This window comes from Osmerus mordax, chromosome 4 (assembly GCF_038355195.1).
Source record: "Osmerus mordax isolate fOsmMor3 chromosome 4, fOsmMor3.pri, whole genome shotgun sequence".
In the NCBI taxonomy this organism is placed as follows: Eukaryota; Metazoa; Chordata; class Actinopteri; order Osmeriformes; family Osmeridae; genus Osmerus; species Osmerus mordax.
Window position 1 is genome coordinate 7,144,705 of NC_090053.1, and position 25,606 is coordinate 7,170,310.

Here is a 25,606-nt window from a genome sequence, read left to right on the forward strand (position 1 = left end):
TAGCTCCGTGCCTCCAGGCTGTCAGCCTGCTTGTCTGTTTGTGTTGCGCTCCTAGAGGGCTGAACGGCTACCGTCTACGGGTTGGAGAAGACAACAGGGCCGCCGATAGCTACAGTAGGCACAGTGTGCACATGACATTGTGAACTTAACGTTTGATTATTTACTCTGGACATGGACTGGTGGGATGTTACAGTTGCTGCGTGCTCACATTGCAAATCAAATATGCACTGCTGTTTCACAAGTTGGAGGGTTTACAATGATGTCTTAGTGACATCACTTAGCCATGACAGGACCCTTGCTGTGTAGTCCTAGGGTACTGATCCATGTTGTGCACTGTAGCTGATAATTGGTTATTTAGCACAGCCAACAGCCTAGCTTTAGTCACCGGCAGCAGTCAATCATTCAGTCAGTCAGCCAACCAGCCAGCCAGCCAGCCAGCCAGCCAAACCGGCCAACCAGCCACCACTCAGATAGCCAGCCAACCAGCCACCACTCAGATAGCCAGCCAACCAGCCACCACTAAGTCAGACAGCCACCCACCCACTCTGCCAGCAAGCCAGCCACAATTCAGCTAGCCAGCGAGCCACCACTTAGTCAGCCAGCCAGCCACCCATAGCCCGATGTGCTGCAGTCTCCTCTATGTGGATCCCTCACCCTCCTCTCTCTCTCCATCTCCACTCTTCTCTCTCTGGCCCTCCTCCTTCACCTCCCTCCCTCTCCTCCCTCCCCCGTCTCCCTCCCCCTACTCCCAAGGCTGGAGGATCTGGACTGAACCAGCTTCCTCTCCACAGCTTTATCCAGAGAAGATGGGATGAGTCATCAAGGGACACATGAATGAAGGATTGAAGGGAAGGGAGCTACTCTCTCATTTACAACCATATGGCTCTAGCTGCTCACAGAGAGAGCCTGGGTTGGTAGTTAAAAACGTTGGGCCGTGTTGGTAAACATTTCCAGCGAGTTTTTTATGTGGACTATGATGTATAAAGGTGTCATTTTTTCATAATTCATCTTTATTATTTTTTTGTTCCGCTGAGCACCTAATGACCTCCCCTCCGATCCCAAGGCCTTGTACTGCTATTTACCCCCTGCCTCACTTACCCCCAACCCCACCCGTTTACCTTCAAAACATGCCTCCATCCTTCGTCCATCATACCAGCCCACCCCCTCCCACCCTAGCCACCCCGCCCCCTGCGTTCTGCCCCGCAGCATTAACCAGGGCTGGGGGAGAAGGGGATGAGGAACCAGGAGAGAAATTATCATCCATTATGTGCTCTTGCCACCCGTCAGCTGTGATGATGATAGCCCATAAACACTGGGCTCCAAAACTAGCAGACAGACGAGCAGACATTAAGGAGGCAGGCAGGCAGGCAGGCACCCTGTGCTACCATGACGGGGTGGGAACAGACAGACAGGAATGTGTCTCTCATGCTGCAGCACAGGAAAGGATGCGTGGAAAGGCAGCAGTGCAGGGACTGGAGGAGTGGTAGAAGAAGGGTGGAGATGAGGTGAGTTTGTGCTGTGCCACACGCAGGCTGTGTAAATAACTGAGTAAATGGATGTGTGTGTGTGTGTGTTTGATGTGTGCGTGTGTGAACTAATCAGTTTTGTGGATAGAGTTCCATTCCAGAATGCAGCAGTGGAAATGTCCAGTTCACCGGACACAATGCTGGGAGCCATTCTGTTTGACGGATTGTCTTTATCTAATATCCACACACAGTCCCTGTGCATCACCCACCCACCCAGCAACACACACACACGTATACAAACACCCACACCCCTACACAGACACACACACATATACACCCACACACAAACACACACACACACACACACAGGAGATGATGATGGTGTTTTCCTTTGTCCAGACCGCTGCAATTACTATCCACAAGGGGTGGGAGAGCAGAGCACGACACGCAAGGGTGAAATCCCTCATTGAATATAATGTGCGTGTGTGGGTGTGTTTGTGGGTATGTGCATGTTTGTGTGTACGTGTGTGTTTGTGTGTATGTGTGTGTTTGTGGGTATGTGTGTTTTTGTGTGGGTGGGTGGGTGGGTAGGGGGGGGGGTTGTTAATGAAAGCAATCACAAGCTTATATCTGTCTCAGAATGACACAGAGCGGCAATGAAAGTGGGCGTACAAAATAAGTGGAGGGTGATGGGGAGGTGTGCTGTGCGTCATCCCTCATTTCCCTGAGCACCGGGTGACCCCTCAGCGGGCCTCGGCCAGGCCACAGTCTGGCCTTGGAATGGGAGGATGGATGAATAGGAGGATGGGAGGATGAGATGATGAACCAAATGGGAGGATGGGAGGAAGGTAGAATGGAAAGATGAGAGAATGGGAGGATGGGTTAGCATTAGGGTGAATGAAAGGATGGAGGATGAGGGGATGAGAGGACAGGAGGAAGGAAGGCACCTAGGGCAATGAACTCTGGAACGCTGTTTAACTGCGGCTTCTACCTTGACTTTCCTTCTCGGTGATTCCGTCTCTACCCCGGCCACTGGGGTTACTCTAACAGGGGGAACCAGTCATGGGTAAGGGCCTGTCGAGCCCTAGATTGCAAGGATAAGAAATTACACAGGAGATCTCAAAGAGGAGAGGAAGGGGGAGGCACAGGAGAGCGAGACAAAGGGCGAGCAGAAGAAGAGGAAGGGAGAGAGGACCAGAGTGAGGAGGAAAGGGAAGCGTGAGGGAGGGAGGTTAACAGACTCTGGCAGTAGAGACAGGGGGGCCAATCCGGGAACATGATTGGTTCACTGGTCTTGTTGACATGGGTCAGAGGCGGGGTCAGAATCAGACGGGCAGGCTGACAGGCCTGTAGGACAATCTTCTCTCCCTCTCACTGAAGTGACTTTACTCTCTGGACCTCCATATGGACATCTAGCAGTTGACTTTTGAGGACTGGTAGCAGGTCCTGACAGACAGGTGTGCTGGCTGTGTATGTGTGTGCGAACAGGACCGGAGCCCTGGGAGTTGAACAGTGCAGTACCAGCCATGTTCTGCTGCTGAATGATGTACTGTCTGCCTGAGCTCCCCAAGAGCGCAGAACATCTGCCAAAAACAAAAACAGCCTCTCCAGTGATTCAATGATGCAATACCCTGCCATTCACAGTAGGGGGAGACAGTAATATCCCCCTACCCCACACCTCCCTGGCCCCCCCTGGCCCTCCCCCCCCCTGGCCCTCCCCCCCCCTGGCCCTCCCCCCCCCCTGGCCCTCCCCCCCCCTGGCCCTCCCCCCCCGGCCCTGTGTGTCTGGCTAAGACTCCCACTGCTACTTGGAGGATAAAAGACCCAGGTGATGATTGTCTGACAGGCCTACTCCCCTCTCAGACAGACAGGCAAGCCTGTCTTCTATCTCTGCATGAGCCCAGGACACACACCCAGCCACACACACACACACACACACACACACACACACACACACCCACACTCACCCACACACACTTATTTACACCCCCACACACACATACATACAGACACACCTGCACACACACACACACCTGACACGCAGATACAAACATATTTTACCTCACTTGCTTACAATCCCCCCTTCCTGCTCTCCAGCTGTGTCAACCTCCGCCACCCTCGCCCCCCCACCCCCACCCCGCCCCCAGCTCTCCTGGAATAGCACACACCTAAACAGCTGAGCTTAGACCCCTGCACAGATACGCCGCTTTTATTGTTTATTGTTTATTTATGAGGATCCCCATTAGCCGCTGCCGTAGCAACGGCTAGTCCTCCTGGAATCCAATCACACAACATGGAACACAGACGGCCATCAAACAACCATCGACCAGACATGGCTGTTGACTGTGTCGTGTAATGCACAAAAGAGCCAGTACAGTCTTCTTAGTCTCGCTCTATGGTATATAATATAATAATACGGAAGGATCAGTTGACCAGAAAACAGAGAAGGGGTGTTAAAGGAGCAAACAGAAAGTCTACTAGATACAGTATTGTAATGCCAGTCGTGTTTGTCAGTCAGCCTCTGGGTCATTCTGGCAGCCTGTCAGTGAGTCACAACAACAGGTCTCTCATTGGAACATAAGAAGTCTTCAAACAGCATTCCGACAGCACTGCACCGATGAGTCATGAGGGAGGGAGGGAGGGAGCGAGGGAAGGGGGGGTAGAGTGTCTGGGTTAAATCTGTAGAGAAACACGCAGGGAAAACCATGAAAGAAGAAGAAAAAAAAAACAACAGAGTTGAGAGCAGAGTTATACATACTGCCGGGTGATAAACTGAGTACTTTCTCCTCCTGCTTCTCCTCCTCCTCCTCCCCTCTCTCTTCCATTCATATCCTGGTCCTGAATCTACCGTATGGCTTTGAGGATATATTTAGGGAAGAGGAGAGGAGAGGGGGTGGGTGGAAGAGAGCGAGTGAGAGAGAGAGAGAGATAGAGAGATAGAGAGAGAGAGAGAGAGAGAGAGAGAGATAGTGAGGGGGGGGGGGGGGGGTAAAGGATTGGGGAGGCAGGCACCCCCACCTCCTGTGGATGGTGCATGTGGGTGAGAGGGAGATGTGTCACGATGAGTCATGGGATGATAGATGCTCTCTTAAAAGCCCCCTGCATGTTTCCTGTGCACACAGACGTTATTGAAGTGATGTTTGGGGATGCTCTGTTCTCATTAGCGAGTTAAAGGAGGGGAGGGGGTCGGAGGGAGGGAGGGGGGCGAGGAGAGAGAGAGTGCATCAGAGGGGATACCGGCAGGCTTTCAAATGATCAACCTCATCACGAATGCACCAGCTATCAATATCCTACTGAAATCTGTCTGAGCGAGGAGAAAGTTTGAGGGCGTGTGCACTCATGCGTGTGTGTTTGTCGCAGGCTTTTACTCATAATCTGTTGTTGTCAGAGTTGATAAAACCTAACTATTCCCTCAGGTGTGAGGATTCCGTAACAGATTAATCGGCATGTGCTTCCTTGCTCTCTAAACACTATAATCAGACCTGTGTGACTCATCCAAACAAATATGAAGTTTTGAAGGATTTAAACCATTTTGGGACATATCCAGCCTAAAGTCTGTAAACCTGTCCAAAAAACACGCTGGCAAACAATCCCAGAACAAACATGCTTCAAATCGTCCCACCTCTCTCAGTGACACAGCACATGCCATGTGACACAGCCACCCAATAGAAGCCCATTAGAGGCTGGCTCTGTACATTTCCCATGAAGCATCATTGCTTGTGGTTCTGTCACACTGGCCCTCTCCAGCAGCAGCACTGCGATAACTCAGCCCTGGGCTCCAGGGAGACACGGGGATCCGCTGACACCGTGTGGCCTCAGCCGCGGTCATGTGACCACCATCAACATCAATACAACGACTTGATTCCCCAAAACGTTCCCATTTCCTCAACCACGAAGGAGAGAGGAGAGCAGAGAGAAGTTCTCTCTGGTGCCAGGGGGCGGTGTTGCCGTGGCACGGGACTGCGATGCCATGGATCTCCATCCTGAGAGGGAGTGTGTATGCTGGAGGAGCACGGAGAGAATCAGGAAAAGACTTTGTCTTGATATCTTGATACCGTTGTCATTGAAAGGCCCTGGGTGTGAATATGTTCGACGCGAGGAGAGCAGGAGAGGGGAGAGGAGGCAGAGGAGTGGAGAAGAGATGGTTTTCCCATGGTTTCCTGTTCTGGTACTGTACGTGAGGAGACAGATGAAGCCCCAGGGCACGCACTTCACACTTCACTGTAAGTGGCAACCAACCACACACACACACACACACACACACCTAATCAACGCCTACAGTAATATATGGGTTTGAAGACTTCACAAAGGTGCCCTGAGTCTGTAGCTTTGAAATCATTCAAATTACCACCAGGGGCTAAAGATACAAATACATTAAGAACTGTGTCACGCTAATGACTTTAGATACAGATCTTGAAAGCTATTAAACGGCAATAACTAAGTACCGTGAATAAACAGAAAATAATATGGTATTTTCACTTTGAAAGGGAGCCGCTCTTGCCCAACAATGTGAGACATGTAAGTCATGTTTTCTCCCACTTTAAGTCGAACAGTTAATGAGTTGGTGTTAACCAACCGCATGTAACTGTCTCACATTCTTCCACAGGGTCAGGATAGAGCATGTTGGAATGGGCTGGATGTGATCCACAACCATAACAATCAGTAATACAATAGGTTTTTCAGCATCTGAGTGTCCATCTGAATGTCTGAGAGTAAACTTGAGAAGGAAGTGAGCTCGTACCAGATAGAGTGGCTGTGGCAGAAGTCCAGGGCTGAGATGATCTGTCTGAAGAACTTTCTGGCCTCCTTGGGTGTCAGCCTGCCTTTCTTCACCAGGTAGTCAAAGAGCTCTCCCCCAGACACATGCTCTAGGACCAGGTACCTGGAGGGAGAACACAGAAAGTACAAGTTGAAAACATCTCCCTCCACCTCTCCGCTCCCTCTCCCTCTCTCTCCCCTCCTTCCCTTCCACATTGTTTACGACCCCTGTCCCCCTGGCCCAAGAGACGGTGTGTCTGGCCATGTGGCGGACAGTCCTTCATCTGGAGGGTATGGCCGTGCTCCAGGACTGCAGAGTTCCGAGGGGAGATGAATCTCTCCTGACCCAGCACACATGCTGCCTCGGTGGGATGACAGCCAGCCCTGCTGCCCCTGGGCTGGCCTAGCCTGCTCATATATCCTGGCTATGCACCTCCCTCCATCTTCACTGGACAAATTTAATCTCAGGCCGTGGAGTAGTCCCATGTGTGATATTGTGTGTGGTGTGTGTGTTTGTGGGTGTGTGTCTACTGCTCATCCCTCTCATGGCAGTATTGATTATACAATATCCACACAAACTGCAATTGGCCCCTGAGCACACAGTGAAGACAAGTCAGCGGCCCTGTAAAGACCCTGACACAGGTTATGGGATGTCCAGTAATACACCAGACTGACTGGCCCAGCATGAGGCTAGCCTACTGAGCCCAGAGGAGACCTTCCACCCTTTCTGCAGTACCAATAGAATATCACAGCTTCAAACTACAGGCTTGGCAGGTTACTGTACTCTTCCATTGACTACTGAAAGCTGCTGTTAGTGATTCCACTTTTGAAGGACAGATACTGCACATACCGTGAAATATTTTGCTTAATATATTCCAAATATTGAACGCACGATGATGTACAACATGATTATTTGACACACCGGAGGCTCGGGCTGAAAGACGTGCCAGATAAAGCAGGCTGTGGGTCCAGCTAGGCTACAGCCTGCTATGGAGACCAACTGTCAGACTCGATAAGCAGAGTGAGGAAATTGGATGTTAATAATCGAATTACGGGGCGTTATGTATTAAAATATGTGTTGTTATCAGTGGACGTGTGACATAGATTCTATGCGGAATCCCATTTGGCCTGTAAAGTGCATGGCTAATTGAATCAGTTGACATAGAGTCTCTCTGGAGAGAAAGGATACTGCCCAGACTGATGGGCCTGCCACTCACCACAGCTAAAAGTAGCTGTTTTGTATGTCTGTCTATCTGTGTCTTATGAATGTGTGTTTGTGTGTGTGTGTGTGGAGGCATGGGTGTTTGCGCATGTGTGTGTGTGTGTGTGTGTACTGACTACATCTCCAGGCGGTTGAGTCTGTCACCCTCCATAGCTAATGTTGGTTAATGCAGGGTGTTGACTGATGAGCGTATGGTGATGTTTACATAACAGAGGCTCCCTGGGTCTATTAGACTATTAGCCAGCGTGACTAAACAGCAACTTCACTCAATTGGTCCGTCCACCCCTCGATCACAATCGCTGCCCTGCCCCCAAGTCACCACGTACCAATAAAACGTGTCGTCTTTAATCTAAGGGCGGGGGTTCAAGGAACCTCAGACCAATGACGTTGTCTCCAGTCCGTTGTTTGTTCCGCTGTCTAGTCACGGAGACAGGCTGTCATTAAGAAGGGGGTCATGACTGTCACATGGCGTTATATTCCCTCACTCTGTTGGCTAAATGAGGAGGAAGCAAAGGGCCGGCGCTCCGCGGAGGAATAACGATAGGAGTCAGATGGCTTAGAGGTTAGGGAATCAGGCTATTAATCAGAAGGTTACCGGTTCGATGATGTTGTGTCCTTGGGCAAGGCACTTCACCCTACTTGCCTTGGGGGGAATGTCCCTGTACTCACTTTAAGTCGCTCTGGATAAGAGTGTCTGTTAAATGACAAAAACAAATACTCACAAGTATTTCTTGTTTTCGTAGACGTCGTGCAGTTTTAAAACATGCGGGTGTTCTATGAGCTTCAGGATGGCTATTTCCCGCTCCACCTGTGAGAAAAAGAGATAGAAAAGGGGGGGGGGGGGGAAAGGGGAGGGGAGGGGGGGTATAGAGGTGGGAACAGAAAGATTATGTATTAGTGAGGGTAGTTTGTTGTGGGCTCCTATCTACGAGCCACAGAGCACAGTGTGCCCCTCCGGAACCCAGATTATCCACCTGTCACATCACACTCTGCCTTTCTCAACAGGCCGCTGCTAAGCACTGGCCTGGGGTCTGTTTAAAGGGCGTGGTGTCCTAAGCTACTGCTGACTGCCAGGTTTACACCAGCTGTAGAATCTAAAGTCTGGTCTGAGGTCAGTTATCAGGGCAGAGAATCACAGGAAGCAGAGCTGACTGGCATGACGAACCAGCTGAGGGAGGAGAGATAAGAAGGGTGTGTGGGGAGTCAGGTGGCTGAGCGGTGAGGGAATCGGGCTAGTAATCCGAAGGTTGCCAGTTCGATTCCCGGTCATGCCAACTGACGTTGTGTCCTTGGACAAGGCACTTCACCCTGCTTGCCTCGGGGGAATGTGCCTGTATTCACTGTAATTCGCTCTGGATAAGAGCGTCTGCTAAATGACTAAATGTAAATGTAAATGTGTGTGGGGGTGTTCTTGAGGGGACATTTTCTTGCTTCTCTCAAGTTCAAATGCTGTTTCCAAGGTGTTTTTGAGTTAGGGATGGCTTTAGGGTTAGCTTTACGTGAAGGGTTGGTGTTAGGAGATTCAAGGGTTAGGCTAAGGTTTAGGGTTCAGGTTAGGTTTAGGGTTCACATTTGGTTTTTGGGTTAGGTGTAAGGTTAGAGTGAAGGTTAGGGTTAAGGTCAGGGTTTATGTTAGCGACTGGGGAAAACAAGATTTGGAATGGAAACAGCATTTTCAGCGCCCACAAGAATCGCCATGCAAACATTGTGTGTGTGTGTCGGTTTGGTACGACGTGCATGCACAGGAAGTTGACGACACTGTGTCCCTCGAGCGTTCTGTCCATTCAGAGGACAGAGGTCGAGCAGGGCTCCACATGTCCACACAGGTACACGTCCTCCTGTCGTTCCTCGGCTCAGAGAGACGTGCTGTACAAACACTGTGGACATGTTGACAGGGTACGGGCTGAGAGGACAGAACGTTAAGCTGGGTTCCGTTGTCGCTTACCGAGCAACCGGGAGAAATGTACTTGCATGGGATTTTTTTGGGAGGCGATTTTGCTTCCGCTGTAACCACGACGATCAGGTCGGATTTGCATCAGGGACCGGGGGGTTTGTTGAGGGCGTGTGCACCTGCCACTGGGAATCAGCATGGAATACAGAACGCTCTGGATGGAACGCTTGCCTCCTCCCTCCGTCACACTCAACCCTGTCCTGCCCTCTTCTCAGCCATCACCACTCCCCCCTTCCTCCCATGTGTTCATTCTCCTTGTCCTATATCTTCCCCTAACTGAAAACTGACAGTTGACTACAGTTGAGAGTAATGCTGAGCTGTGCCTCTGTCTCCTGTAACCTGCCCTCGCGCCTCTGCTCCTGCCTCCTCCTCTGCCCCAGTATCTGCTCCTGCCTCCTCCTCTGCCCCAGTCTCTGCTCCTGCCTCCTCCTCTGCCCCAGTCTCTGCTCCTGCTCCTCCTCTGCCCCAGTCTCTGCTCCTGCCTCCTCCTCTGCCCCAGCCTCTGCTCCTGCCTCTGCTCCTGCCTCCTCCTCTGCCCCAGTCTCTGCTCCTGCTCCTCCTCTGCCCCAGTCTCTGCTCCTGCCTCCTCCTCTGCCCCAGCCTCTGCTCCTCTGCCTCCTCCTCTGCCCCAGTCTCTGCTCCTGCCTCCTCCTCTGCCCCAGCCTCTGCTCCTGCCTCCTCTGCCCCAGTCTCTGCTCCTGCCTCCTCCTCTGCCCCAGTCTCTGTTCCTACCCCCCAGCATTGCCCCTGCCCGTCTCTGAAACGAGACAGTACCAGAAAAGTCAACGCTAAAGGAACATAGACTGAGTAAGGAAGCAAAGGAAACGTCTCAGGTAAAAGGGGTGTCACCGATTAGCGGTATATCAAAGGTAACAGGGGCTAGGCTAATCAGGGCTAATCCCGAGGATAATTAGCACTATCCGCGGCGCTATGTCGTGTCCTTTATCACCTGAGGGCTGAGGTGTGATGTTAGCAAGTAGATCACACTCGCTCAGCATGGTGCCTTGCCTGAAGAGGCAAAAACCGCCTATGACTGGAGGAGATGATCTGTCTTAGGCTAAAGGCACAGCTGCAGCAGCTTTAAGGCTGGAGCTGTATCTCTATCCGGTCTCCCTTTTTGAGCTAATTGAATTGAAAATAATGAGCACACGGCTTAACGCGAAGAGGACTCGACTATACAGTACAATACAGACGCCCTTGTATCAAAAGATTACCAGGATTTATCTATGGATATAAATCAATGAAACTGTTTGTCTGTCTCTTTGGCTGGCAGGCTGGCACTCCAGCTGGTATTCCTACCTGTTTATTTGTAGTAGTTAGGGCTCTGTCTCTTTATCCTACTGGGACGCAGCAACTCATTTATGTCCACTATAAACGCTTTGGGCTTGTGACTTTAAACCCACACTGCCCTTTGTTTTAATTGATTGTGTCCAGTTGAGAAAGCATCATGTTATTTATAACGATTGCAAATGTGAACGACCTCCGGAATGGCTGTGTAATTCAAATTAAGTTGATTAAGTTAAATAACTGCAATAAATATGAATGAGTTTCGAATTGTTTTTCTTCCTTAAAATAGGTTCATCTTTAACCAAACCTAGGTTTCATTTATGTTTAAATAACTTAAATATGTGAATATGATCTGGGTCTCAAGAGGCTTAGCTGGTGGTGGTTGTGTTCACGGCCAGATGCCCCCTCTCTACCTGGCAGCAGAGCTTGCATACCTGCCCCCAGCATACCTGCCCCCAGCATACCTGCCCCCAGCACACCTGCCCCCAGCACACCTGCCCTCAGCACACCTGCCCCCAGCACACCTGCCCCCTGCACACCTGCCCCCAGCATACCTGCCCTCAGCACACCTGCCCCCAGCACACCTGCCCTCAGCACACCTGCCCCCAGCACACCTGCCCCCTGCACACCTGCCCCCAGCACACCTGCCCCCAGCACACCTGCCCTCAGCACACCTGCCCCCAGCACACCTGCCCTCAGCACACCTGCCCCCAGCACACCTGCCCCCTGCACACCTGCCCCCAGCACACCTGCCCCCAGCACACCTGCCCCCAGCACACCTGCCCCCAGCACACCTGCCCTCAGCACACCTGCCCCCAGCACACCTGCCCCCAGCACACCTGCCCTCAGCACACCTGCCCCCAGCACACCTGCCCCCAGCACACCTGCCCCCAGCACACCTGCCCCCAGCACACCTGCCCCCAGTACACCTGCCCCCTGCACACCTGCCCCCAGCACACCTGCCCCCAGCACACCTGCCCCCTGCACACCTGCCCTCAGCACACCTGCCCCCTGCACACCTGCCCCCAGCACACCTGCCCCCAGCATACCTGCCCTAACCCTTGGAACAAAGTTCCAACTTCCTTACTATCTTCCCTATCATAGTGACCCAATTGCCACCCAAAACGATCTCAATCTCTTCATCCTATCCCTTCATCCCTTTCCTACCTTCCCATCCCTCCATCCTCTTTACTGGCTTGACATCTTTACACAGCCACCCACAGTAGTCTACAAGGTGTGCATGTGTGTGTTCCCTTTTAATCTCTCTCTCACACCCACCCACCCACACAAACACACACAGTGGCTCCATGTCTCCTCCCACACTGCTGCTCAGAGAGAAAAGAGGAGAGGACGAGAGGAGGAAGGGAAGAGAGGAGGAAAGGATTAGGGGAGGAGAGAGGGAGTAAAAACGGGGAGAAAAGGCGAAGGTATATAGTTCAAATTCAGAAGAGAAGAGATGTTGTTTAGTTTGCATAATGAGAGCAGAGGAGAGAGAGGATGGCGGAGAAGGTTAGCTGGCAAGGAAGGCAAGTAACCAATAAAGACTTTTAAAACAGAGTAGGTATGGAAGGTGTACCCCCTGGCACCCCCCTTCCCCACTCTCCCCCAGCACCCCCCCCCCCCTCCCCCGCCCCCAGGTTGGGGAGTGTGGGGTCGATTCTGATAGGTCAGTTTTTCCCATGTCTGATAATTACCCCTAATGGAACAACCTATCAGCTCACTAATGGACCACACTGCACTGGCTTTCTCCCAGGAGAGGAATAACTCTGGCTCGGAAAACCAACCAACATCTCTCTCTCTGTCTCTCTCTCTCTGTCTCTCTCTCTGTCTCTCTCTCTGTCTCTGTCTCTCTCTCTCTCTGTCTCTGTCTCTGTCTCTGTCTCTGTCTCTCTCTCTCTGTCTCTCTCTCTCTGTCTCTCTCTCTGTCTCTCTCTCTGTCTCTCTCTCTGTCTCTCTCTCTGTCTCTCTCTCTGTGTCTCTCTCTCTCTCTCTCTCTCTCTCTAACTCACTCACCAACTCACTCTCTCTTTCTTATCAACTCTCTTCGCGAACTCTGCGCCTCCACCAACTTTCTCTCTCTCTACCTCGCTTTTCTCTCCCCACAGTTCTATCACTCCTCCACCTCAGTGCGAACCGCACGAAAGGTCGAGCGAGAACGCAAGACTGACACTAATCCAAATTGGTTGTTTGACGGGGAGATAATTTGTCTTGTAGATTACTGTGTTCATCATTATCGAGTGGCCATCATTAGTTTGGGAGGTCATCGCCCAGGCCTGGCGGTGGAATGGCTGATTGGCTGTGGTCTGCTGGGGTCTCCTGTCAGTGTCATATCCTGTCTAATGGAACAAACCACTGAGCTGGAAACTGAGGTGGCGTTCGGCTAGACAGACATCTATTACATCCAAAATGGTGGAAGTTTACAGTGCTGCTAGAATTTCTGGTGACTGGTTCTTCTAATAGGTAGTTACTGGAATGCTTAGTGACCAGAAAGACTTGTTAACTTAAAGAATGTTAACTTTGAGCCAACATGTTGACCAGACACTTTTTAGGACCTGAGTCTGCCTTTGCACAGAAGGCCAACCTAACTCATACCCCCCCCCCCTGGGGCCTTCAACCTAACCAACCTAACCAACATTCTGTTGTTGTCGCTTTGGACAATAAACCCAATGCACATGATATTCAATGTCAATTAAATGTTCCCAATGCTAGATAACTGTATCATTTGCAGGTGCAGATGGCATGTCATGATGGGGTAGTAAAGTGCCACATGTGGACCGTGGGCACGGCCTGGCCTATCTTGCCATCGCTACTGGAGAACAAATACATCTCTGCGAAAGACAGCTGTTCCTGAACACAGGAAGTGACCCGGGCTGTCAGCCACATCCTGGAGGTAAACAGAGAGGCTCCTATCGTCCTGTCACAGCTATGATGCAGGGATTGTGCTAGAGGATTTGCCTGCGGATCAAGAGGTCCCAGGTCCAAATCCCCCCTGTAACTCGATAATGGATAAAGCGTCTGATCAGTCAACAAGTTATATCTTTTTTGATGACAGCGTCACACCTGATCAAGTTGTCTCGGTGATGGAGCTAAGAGGATGGACTGTGGAGCCCTCCCAGCTGATCAAACGACGGAGGACAGGATGTCAGTGTCACGGCCACATCACAGACACGGAGACGCAACCTTGTCATACATGTCACACGTGTGAACACAGCAGCTGAACAAACCTCAAGGGTAAACCAGCCTCAGTGATGGCAACTGCAGGGATCAAAAGCACAGTGATGTCTCATTCAGTCTCTCTCTCTCTATGTCCCTCCATCTCTCCATCCTCTCTCACTTTCTATCTATCTCAATCCCTATATATCCCTCTCCCCCTCTCCCTCTCTCCCTCTCTCTCTCTCTCTCAGCCCCAGGGCGAGGCTAGAGGTCTCTTGATCAGCAGTTGAGGGGATCAAAGACGGCCAGCCCGACGTGTGTCAGATGAAACACTGAAGCCCCACTCAGTGTACACCAAAACACAGGAGGCTTGTCTATGGCAGGGCTAGCAGCTGCAGGTCAGATGAAAAGAGGAAAAAGGAAGAATAGAGAGAAAAAGAGGAAACGATGGAAAAAGAGAGAGAGAGAGGTTGTGCCAGTTAACCCTCTGGGGTCCCAGGCAGCTTTTGTTGCTAATTAACACGACATGCGGTGAGCATAACCTCCTTAGCAGCTCAGTCTGGGTAGACAGCCACAACCTGAGGGGGGGGGGGCGGGGATCGAGGGGCCCGGGGGGGGGGGGGACACTGCGATGGGCCCACGAGAAGAGAGGAAGGGTCGTCTGCCAAGATCTGTCACTGAGCAGGGGAACGGGGGAACGGGTGTTTGGGAGGGGGGGAGGGGGCAATGAATGCACGCACTGCTTACCAGGGCACTAATTGCAAGACAGACGTGCGTACAAACCCCATCCATCCATATGTCAGTCAGTGAGCTAGTCAAGCAGATGCAGTGTACTCTGCCAAAGAGGTGAGACCTGCCAGGCTGCTAGGAGCTAGGGGAGGGAGGGAGGGCGGTGGGGGGGAGGTGGGGAGGGGGGAGGGGGGTGGTGGTGGTGGAGGAGGGGGCTGGGGGGGGGGGGGGGGGTGCACCATGTGCAATACCACCTGTCTGGAGGTTGGTGTCATGGCGGATACTTCCCCCTGCTAGGCTGTGTCTGATGGCTACAGCCATGTCTTGGCAAGAGCGGGCACAGCTCTGGTACATGTGCCAGCCTCTCCTTACCAATGGAGATGGATAAGGGCATGCCTGTCAGTATCAAGGACACACAGTTATGCGCAGCACACACAGACACACACCCGCACATATGCACACACACACAAACAAACACACACACAGCATTTAGAAACATACAGATTGGTTAAATTGCCATTGGAACACATGTTTTGTCATGACTTTGCAGCAGGCCATCAATATCGATCCCACAAACGCACACACACACACATGTGGAAGTACAAGCACAAGTACACCCAGACACAGTCAGCGCAGCTGGGTTTTTGGATTATCAGGATATCACTCATCCTTTGTGAAGAGGAGGTGAATGCCCTTCGCAGGGGCGATTGATCAATGTCTCAGACATGTAAATCGATCAGAACTACATGCTCTCCACAGCCGTCATCCTTCTTTCTGCTCTTCTCTTAGTCTGCCTCTCTCTCCCTCCCTCCTCTCTCTCTCTCTCTCTCTCTCTCTCTCTCTCCCTCCCCCTCTCTCCCTATAGCAAACTAATAATCCCCCTCTACCCTCCCAAGGCCAACGTCCATCTTCCTCCCAATCATTCCTCGTTCATTCGCTCCGTCTCTCATTCTATCTCTCCAATCATCTCTGTGGTGGCGGCCCGTCGCTCTGACAGATCCATCAGGCTGTCAGTTAGAGCGCCGTCGGGGCGACGGGCGCGCTCATCACTCCCATCCAGCAGACACATCTCTGGGCGACCTTGGGCCTGATCGCCTCTAACGGCCGTGGTCACGATGTGGAGAAGTCAAAGGTCACACTGATGAACCCTTTATGAACCTCTTTATGGGTCTCTGGGAGCCGGTGTTGTTGTTCATGTGTGTGTGTCTGTGTGTGTATGTGTGTGTGTGTGTGAGTACATCCCATCCACAACCTCCCCCAGTGTCTCCTGCCTGCTGTGGGAGTAAATGATTCAACACTGGTCTCCTAGCCGGTCATTCTCTCCAACTGACTGCGGCAGCCATGTTTTTAGCCAAGTCGGAGAGCTGTGTTAGTCCACCCCTTCGTTCACACACGCCCTCACTAGGAAGGAGGGATAACGCAGAGCAGAGGGAAAGGCAAGGTCACCTTGGGACGGGGAGAAGGGGAGGAGTTATCTGAGAGATGAACTAACTGGAGCCTGGGTCAATACAGATACACTGCACAGTTCAATTACTGGCTCTCCAGGAGGTCTGGAGGAACTCCCTAAGTAAAGCCGCTCTGTAATAACGCGCCCAGGTGACATATCCATCTCGTGAAGCTCTCCAGAGATGAGGAGACTAGCCCTGCCACTGTAGCAAGCTAATTACCAGAGTCGCTGGAGCAGAGGAGATAGGGTGACGGTGGTTGGCTTTCGGACTCCACTCATCTGAACACAGGGCCTGTCAGAGTCTCCACAGGACGCGTGGGCCTGGTCAATAGCACTGGCTGGCCATCAGCTCACACGTACCGTCAATACTGACCTCTGGCTAAGGGGTCGGACAGGTGAACCAAAAACAACTCACACACACCCCAGGGCCTGACGGCCAAAAACAAGCCTGGTAATTGAGACAGTACTATGTATGGGAGACAAAAGGAGCATGTGTGTGTGCATGTGTGCGTGCATGTGTGCGTGTGTTGAATCTTACAACAGGTATAGTTAAAAACCTGTCTATGCTGTAGGGAGTTTGTGTGTGTGTGTGCCAATATATCTGTGTGTGCATCTGTGCGTGTATATGTGTGTTTATGCGCAGTTGCGCATGTGGTTGTCTGTATAAGCGACTGACTCATTAACAAACATCTACGTATATTCTCAGTGTGCTCCTTGGGGACCAGAGATGGGTTTATTGATGAAGTTAAAAGCGTTTAGTGTCAGGCTTTATGTGCACAACTCATTGATTGCAGTTGGACCACATCTATTTATCTAAGTATGTGAGCCTCGGCAGGTATATGTGTCTATGCATGTGTTTCTGAAGATAATATGTTCTGTGTGTGTGCGTTTGTGTGTGTGTGTTTGACAGAGGAAGAGACGATAGGAGATGAGCTGATGCATAAACCAGATACAACACACTCGAGTCGAGACACATCTTTATAAATAACTGTGTTTGGGCGCATCTTTGTGAGAGAGAAAGAGAGAGACATGATAGTGTGAGTCATGTGCATATGCCATATAATTCTAGGTATCTATAAATAGCTGTGTGTGTGTGTGCGTGTGTTTGTGTTCTGAGTGTCCCTCCCTTCCATTAGGTTGTGTATGTCTTCCGACAGTGACTCAACAAGCCTGTCCTCCTAATGTGACATAGTCAGAAGCTGGACCCTCTCTCATGACAGTAAACAGAAGGTAAACAGAGTGTGAGCATGTGTGCATGTGTGCGTGTGTGTGTGTAGGTGACAACTTGACGTCTCTCATACATAGACATGTCTCTTCATATTTATTTGAGAATGTCCCTCCTCATAGACACACACACAGGGGTAGTCACCCATGCATAGTGTCATATACATACTGCATACAGTTAAGATGGCCAAACACCAGACCATGCTGTAATGTCTACACACAGTATTATGTGGGTTGACACGCATCACACACAGTTCAACACACGCGTCACACACAGTTCAACACACACATCACACACAGTTAGGCGCCCGCATCGAACATTGTCGGCACATCACACGGTAACTGTAGCACACACGGCTAGACTATCCGCCTCTCTGAGATCTACCTTTCCTTCGATTGTCCCCTCCTCCTTCTCTGCCCTTACCTCTCCTTCCAGCCACTCCTCCCCTCCTTCTCTACCTCCACCTCCACTTCTGCCTGCCATCTCTCTCGGATAATAAGAGAAGGAGGAAGAGGACACAGGTGTGCATCCTTGATTTAGGACACAAAGACATGAAGGTGAAGAAAGTCTCAGAGAGAGAGAGAGAGAGAGAGAGAGAGAGAGAGAGAGAGAGAGAGAGAGAGAGAGAGAGAGAGAGAGAGAGAGAGAGAGAGAGAGAGAGAGAGACAGAGAGAGAGACAGAGAGAGAGACAGAGACAGAGAGACAGAGAGAGACAGAGAGAGAGAGAGAGAGAGAGAGAGAGAGAGAGAGAGAGAGAGAGAGAGAGAGAGAGAGAGAGAGAGAGAGAGAGAGAGAGAGAGAGAGAGAGAGAGAGAGGGGATGTCATTCATTGCTTGACCGTTCCATAAGAAGGGATAAAACGCTACTCTGCCGTCCACGAAAAACAATGAAACCAAGAAACACATATAAAAAGACAGAAAACAAACAAAACAAAAACGTGTTTAACTGTGCATTACCGACAGAAGGGGACAAAGGGAGAAAAGGATACTTTAATAGCTGAGCACGTCCCCCTCGTGTGGCTTCTCTCCGATTGAAGAGGAATTGTTGGAAAGTGTCAGTTCTCGCTGAGTGCAGACTAAGCGTGCGTCGTGCTGGTTCTGACTGAGTGCGCAGAGCGTCTGATTTAAGACCGAGGAACGGAGCGCTCGCTGTCTACTGAGCTGTTGCTGAGCTCCTCTGCTCTCTGCTCGGTGGGAAATCCCTCCATCTCTCCATAGCTCTACAGCATCCCTCCATCTCTCCATAGCTCTACAGCATCCCTCCATCTCTCCATAGCTCTACAGCATCCCTCCATCTCTCCATAGCTCTACAGCATCCCTCCATCTCTCCATAGCTCTACAGCATCCCTCCATCTCTCCATAGCTCTACAGCATCCCTCCATCTCTCCATAGCTCTACAGCATCCCTCCATCTCTCCATAGCTCTACAGCATCCCTCCATCTCTCCATAGCTCTACAGCATCCCTCCATCTCTCCATAGCTCTACAGCATCCCTCCATCTCTCCATAGCTCTACAGCATCCCTCCATCTCTCCATAGCTCTACAGCATCCCTCCATAGCTTTACAGCATCCCTCCATCTCTCTAGCCTTCCATCCCTCGAGAGCGTCCTTCCATCCCTCTATCTCACCAGCCGTCCAGTATCCCTCCATCCCTCTACAGTATACATACATCTATCCATCCCTCCATCCGTACATGACTCTCAAGCATCTCTACATCCCTCTTCAGGATCCCTCCATCCCTCAACAGTATCCATCCCTTCATACCTCTATTGCTTTCTCCCTCTATCCTTTTTCCTGTCCCCTTTGTCTCTTTATAGCTTCATCCCTCCATCCATCCTTCCTGTTTCTTATCCCTCCATGCCGGAATGTGAAGGCAGTCAGACTGGACACATGACTGATCTAAGCCGCAAAACTCTGGGATCTGGGACCCCAAGCAACTAATCCCACTGGGGTCTGTTCAGATCCTCTGGGAGTGTGTCACTTTCTCTTTGTCTCTGTTTGTCTCTCTCACTGTCTTCATCCCCCCCCCTCTCTCCCTTACTCTTTCAACTCTCTCTTTCTTCCTCTCCCCTCACTTTGTCTCTCAACTCTCTTGTTCTCTCCCACTCCCTCTCTAGCCCTCTCCTTCTCTCATAGTGGTCTCCAATAAGCGGTCTCTCTCTCTCTCTCTTACTTTGTCAACTCTCTCGTCCTCTCCCCCTCCCTCTCTGCCCCTCTCTCCTTCTCTCACAGCGGTCTCCAATAAACCATCTGCACCAGATGACTTGTAATACTCTAAAAGTTATTACCAAAGCATCTAATCACATTTACCTATAGAGAGAGAACCCTCATGGGAATTCTATAACACTGTGGCTAGAGCTGACATTTTCCTCCCACGCCACTGTACTGCAGGCCAGTCCCCAACGCCCTCTGGTGAAGATCTATACCCCATCTCCCTCCTCAGCACAGTCCCAAGCACACTCAATAAGGAGAGGGACCAAAAGTGCATAAGAATTGATTTGGGAAGAGGAATTGGAAACCAAATTAGAATTGAGAGTGATGATTGACCTCAGTATTGACTGTGTAGCAGCAGGAACAGTAGAGCGAGGGAGGGGATGGGAAGGAAGGGACGGCCAAAGGAATGATGCTATTGACTTAACACAGTTTAGTTTGGACATGAGATATAAAGAGGAAGAGCGTGAGGGAGGGAGGGAGACAGTTAAGAAAAAGATGGGCAGAAGTGAGGGAAGCAGAGAGGAGACAAGGACCAGTGCAGTGTTCTCTGTCAGGATCAAACTGCCTCCTGAGCCCGGCGTCTTATCTGAGCTCTGTACACAGCTGACGAATCGGCACCAATGGAAGAAACATATGAAACCCATTTATTTTACTGTCTGTCTACTTGCCTCGAACACACACGCATCCGCACACACTGAGGGTTGGGGAGGAAGGCAGGGGGTATTTCGGTACCTGCTAAGCCCAGCATGGATGCTGGGATACCCTGAAGAGAATGGCCGATATATAATCATTAGTGGAGTTGGTGGAGATGGAGGGAAGGGCTGCTTCTGTCACCATGGTGTCAGGATAACAAGATTATACTCTCCATGATTCATCAAGAGCCCTGGATGTCTGCTCTCTCTGTCTCTCTGTCTCTCTGTCTCTCTGTCTCTCTGTCTCTCTGTCTCTCTCTCTCTATCTTTCTATCTCTCTCTCTCTCACACACATCTTCCATTTGTCATTTGTCTTTTCTTTATTTTCCACACGATGGACCTGTGACATTCAGTTCAACATTTCACAAACTATTAAAAAAGCAAGCACACACACACATGCACACGCACGTGCACAAACACCCACCCACACACATACACAAGTGCACACCTACTCACACACTTCTCATGTTCCTGGCTCATATGGACCCCTCTTCAGCTCTGTCCTCAATTATTTGCTTCAGGGGGCAATTATATCAGACTCTGCAGACTCCACCATCTCCCATCTCGCTCTTGTTCTTGATCTCTATCTCTCTCTGTGTCTCTTTAATATATGATTGACGTCAAGGTAAATGTGCTGTCCCCTTCGAGTGCTATAGGATACAGCTACTAACGCTCTAAATAACTATACTGGGATACCTCACCTCTCCTCTTCCCTCTCCATCTGTCTTTTCCTCTCATGTCCTGCCCTCCTCGCATCTGTACTCTCCTCTCCTCAGGACCGATGCTGAGTGGCCAGGGTTCTGGGAGCTACGGTTTGGGCGGTGGAAAGGGGAACGGTGGTGACAAGTGGAGTTTAGCTCAGGGTCAAGTAATAGTCCTGCTCTATCAGTTACATGTGTAACTCCCCTGACCACCTTCACACAGTGGAGGCTGTCACACACACAGTGGTCCTCCTCACACACACCGCTCCTCACACACACACACACACACCCACACACCCACACACACAGTGCTCTTGCTCAAACACACACACACCAGTCCTCACACATACTGCTCCTCTTCAAACACACAGTGCTCCTCATTCACGCCACTCTCCACACACACACACACACACACACACACACACACACACACTACTCGCACACGACTCACACACAGCACCGCTCCTCATAGGCACACAGCTCCACAAGGAGCCGCCCCAGGCTGAGATCTGTCACCAGTCTGTCCCCATGCTGATACAACAGCATACTCCTCATCGCCATGCTCACCCTGTACACACATTCACTGTGAAACACACACACTCACAGTCTGACACGCACACAAGGCAGACGTAGCGTAGCGACTAAAATCCCTGTTATCTTGTGTCAGCAGAATGCCCTCCTTTTCCTCTTCTCCTCCTCTTCTCCTCCTCTTCTCCTCTCTCCCTGTCTCACCCCAAGGCCTGGTATCATGGTCGAGGAGAGAGGGAGAGGACTGGCTGTGTCTCAGAAATGTTAACTACTCCCTCCGGACTGACTAAACACACACACACACACACGAGCAGACGCAGAGAGACGTGTTATGCGCTCTGTGTTAGATTGTGCTTCACTGCATGGTGCATCCCTGCTGGAGGGCCTAACACCCACTTTCAGTTAAGACAGACAGTCACAGATACTGTCACGCCCCCCCCCCCCACCACACACACACACACACACATACAAACGTATGCACGCACAAAGTGAGGAACACACAAACTCAATCCTGCGTAATGATGAAGTCACACCCACCCACTCTGACACGATCAGTCCCATGTAAGACAAGTCATCTTAAACGGGAAGACGTTTTTTCCCACTTTTTCCTCTGCGGTCTGCCTTTCCTGCTCCGTCCTCTCAGCACCCACGAGAGCAGCTACAGGATGAACCGTGTGTGTGCAGTGTCACACGCACACACCTGTCCAGGAGCTTACCCTCCTTCCTAATGGGACCAGAGGAAGCCTGGTGTTTTAGCATAATAAAGGTGACTCCAGGAGAATCTGTTCTGCTGGCCGGTCAACTCTACTGTCTGACAGCCTGACACCATGGAGGACACCTGACAAACAGCTTCCTCTCCATTGTCTTCCACACAGACACTGCTACCCGAGGCTTTCTGCTCTGGCCGCCATGTTTCCTGCAGTTAGAGAACCCTGACCCTGACAGGTGAGCCACGGACCATCGGGAACCTGCCCAACAACCTGCCCTCCAGTGATAAACGTTTTCTTTTTAATCTGACGGTTCTACCCCATTTCTTCAAGTTGTACTCGTTCTGCTCTTCTGATACAGCTGGTAGTGATGTGTGCGGTTTCCTGCGAAAGCTCAGGCCCAGATCCAAGCAAACATCTGGAGCTTAACAAGGCAGAAAAGTATCTGAGAGAAACACAGCGATAACATATGTGAGGACGAAGAGATCGGTCAGGCAGAAGAGATCTGAGGCCAGGGAAATACTAAAAGTTCCGTCCATCATTTCAGACACTCACACATGCGCACGCACACACGCACACGGACACACACACGCAATCACACACACACACACACACATATACACACATACTTCAGGGACCAGACCTCAACAGCAGAATGACAGTATCCCAGTGCAGTAATTGGGCCAGGCATGCAGAGTCAGCTGAATGTACAATTCTACGGAAATCGACAGAGAGAGCTTCTACTGGGAAGGATGAGACAATACACCTGGGATATGACACACACAGACACACACCCCCCAAAACACACAAACAAAACACACACACACCTGTCACTGAATGCTTTGTCAACAGAAATGGACCCCCTATTTCTCAAACACACCACCTAGCCTAACATGCCAGCGAGGAGATGTTAGTTAGTGTACTGTAGGACATCCCCAGACACATATAAACACAGAAAGTTAGAGTGGGTGTGGACGACCTCACATAACCTGTCAGAGTACTTATACTGCATGGCCTCTAGGATCCTTAAGTCCTGAGACGAGATTCAGGATTTTCATTCTTCCCTCTCACAGTAGAACACTGCCTCAACCGAGAGAAGGCAAACCTCACACAATTTCCATCAGCCGATCAGCTGGAGTTAAAGGTTTCCCCGGTGTGATTCACTCTGCATCTCACATATGAACAATTACACCAGACACTCTGTCCCATGAAACACAATTACCCCCCTTCCCTTCTCACACCCGGTACGAACCAACGCAGAGGTACCAATTACCGGCTCCTCTTCAGAAATACTTTCTTTATGAACAGGCAGTTAATATGGCAACCCACTAGTGTCCTTGGTGGTTCTTAATATGCAAATTCCAACTGTCGCACTACTCAGTGCTGTGACTAGAGAGGTATTTGAGGATTTATAAGCTTGAGAAAACCTAGCTTAGTCCTATTAGTCTCCTTAGAGACCCAAACTGAACAGATGACAGAGAAAGTGAAAGCACATTGATCTGGTTATAATCAGGCAATCCTGCCTGGAATCAAGGACTGTCGACTGAGGAGAGCCTCTGAGCTATCAGAGGAGGGTGGACAGAAGCACATGGGAACCATTAAGTCTCTCTCTATACTGTATCAGCACATGGAATGCTGGAATATTAACAGTGGGGTGTCTTTGATATTTCCTTCTTCATACAATCCTTTAAATGATGTCTTTTTTGTTTGTACAATCCTTGGCCGGTACCCTCTTATGAGATGGGTTGTGTGCCTTGTCTGTGCCTCTGTTGTCAAGCAGAGGCTGGTAAAACCCATCCCCATTCGCCATCCGGACATCCCTGCAACCTGCTGGGTTGTGGTGGTCGAACAGGCAACGTGATTCGACGGGACATCAGACAAAACGGAAGCCTTCCTCCTCCTCCTCCTCCTCATCATCAAACAGGCCATGCACCCGATGAGGTCGCTCCTTGATCTGGCATCAAGGGAGGAACTGATGGGGAGACATGGGAGAGCGCCCCCTGCTGGGCCCGGCGTGGTCTTACCTTCATTAGTACTGACTCACTCAGCTTCTCCCGGTTCACTATCTTGATGGCGACTTTCTGGCACGTGACACAGTGGATCCCCAGCTTGACCAGACCTGCAATAAACACACACAGACACACATTCACACACACACACGCATGCACGCACATGCAGACACACACAGAAGACATAGGTTAGGACATAGCCCAGCACAGATAGCTGAGCATTATTAGACGGGTCCTTCGATGTCACTGGCCACTCAAATGAGACGTGGAGGCCGAGGCAAAGGCAGGATATGACACACGCGGCAAGGACAAAACGAAAGGTTTCAGGTGGATAAAGTAAACACACAGCCCTCTGTTCCTCCTGCTAACGCCTCAAACACCGCTTCCCATCAGTCAGAGGTGCTAATGTGTTGAACAACAGGGCGTCAGGCACAGTAACCGTCCCCATCCAGATGGCAGCTTCCCCCCTCCCCCCCTCTCTCCTTCAGATACGCATTAGGTTTCAGATGAAAAACACAACCGCTTCAAATTCCCCCTCGCTCTCCGCCCGACAAACAGGTATAGCCCCCTAACGGCACGCAGGCGACAGAGTAGCTTCTCAAATGTCATCAGGAAGATAAGCAGACAAACACAAACACCGCAGATGAAGGAACAGCTGGATGGGTTTGCAGTTATTAGCGGAGTGGAGGAGTTGAATTCTCTCGAGCGGGGCAGAGACAACAACAGCAGCAATCCATTACTACAACTGTGGACCTGTGAGAGTAAGACAAGCAAATCAGGATGGCAAATAGGTACAGAGTTTTGCACAAAGAACAAACAATACAAACAGCGACTTGCACTGTACACACATACACACTACACAAAGACAAGTACATATGGATACACACACACAGACATTATCAGCCCTTATCTGCTGATTTCACCGAGAAGAAACAGGACACAGGTGGGACCAAATCTTCGGGGCTCAGAGAAAGATTCCAGAGCCTGATAATTGTATCTGGGAGTCTCAAAAGGCTGCAGCTTAGACAAGCCTCAGAGCTGAATCTTCTGAAAGATTCCACCATGTCTGACTCCTCTCCATGTGTTCCAGTGTTGGCCCCATGAGCAATGTTCTGCAGACAGGCAGGAGTAGGGTGAACATAGGCCCTGCACTGGAACCAAGAAGGGGTACAAGGAGTCTTCCCTACATCCCTGACTCGGACTGACTGACTGACGGATGGATGGGCACATTTAGAGACAAGATGGATGGACAGATAGGACAAATGGACGGATGGACCATCAGACAAACATACTTTTTCTATCTCTTTATCTGTTCTCTCTCTCCCTCCCTTTATCTTCTCTCTCTATCCTATTTGTCTTCCTCTGTTTCTTTATGCTGTTTTAGCTCTTCTGAAGCTGCACAAGAGGACCTTCGAGAGAGATAGAGAGAGATAGAGAGAGAGGTAGAGATAGAGAGAGAGATTGAGAGGGACAGGAGAGGAAAAAAGTGAGGGAGAAAGAACAGAGAGACTAATTGTA

At 50.6% G+C, this 25,606-nt stretch overlaps 1 protein-coding gene across 1 annotated transcript in view; it reads right to left on the reverse strand.

The window, feature by feature from the left end:
- brsk2a (BR serine/threonine kinase 2a) overlaps nucleotides 1-25,606 on the reverse strand; it is a 113,045-nt gene that overhangs the window by 32,815 nt on the left and 54,624 nt on the right. Inside the window, 3 exon segments of the mRNA XM_067234002.1 lie at nucleotides 6,208-6,348; nucleotides 8,169-8,254; nucleotides 24,104-24,198. Of these exon segments, the coding sequence (XP_067090103.1) occupies nucleotides 6,208-6,348; nucleotides 8,169-8,254; nucleotides 24,104-24,198 (322 nt within the window).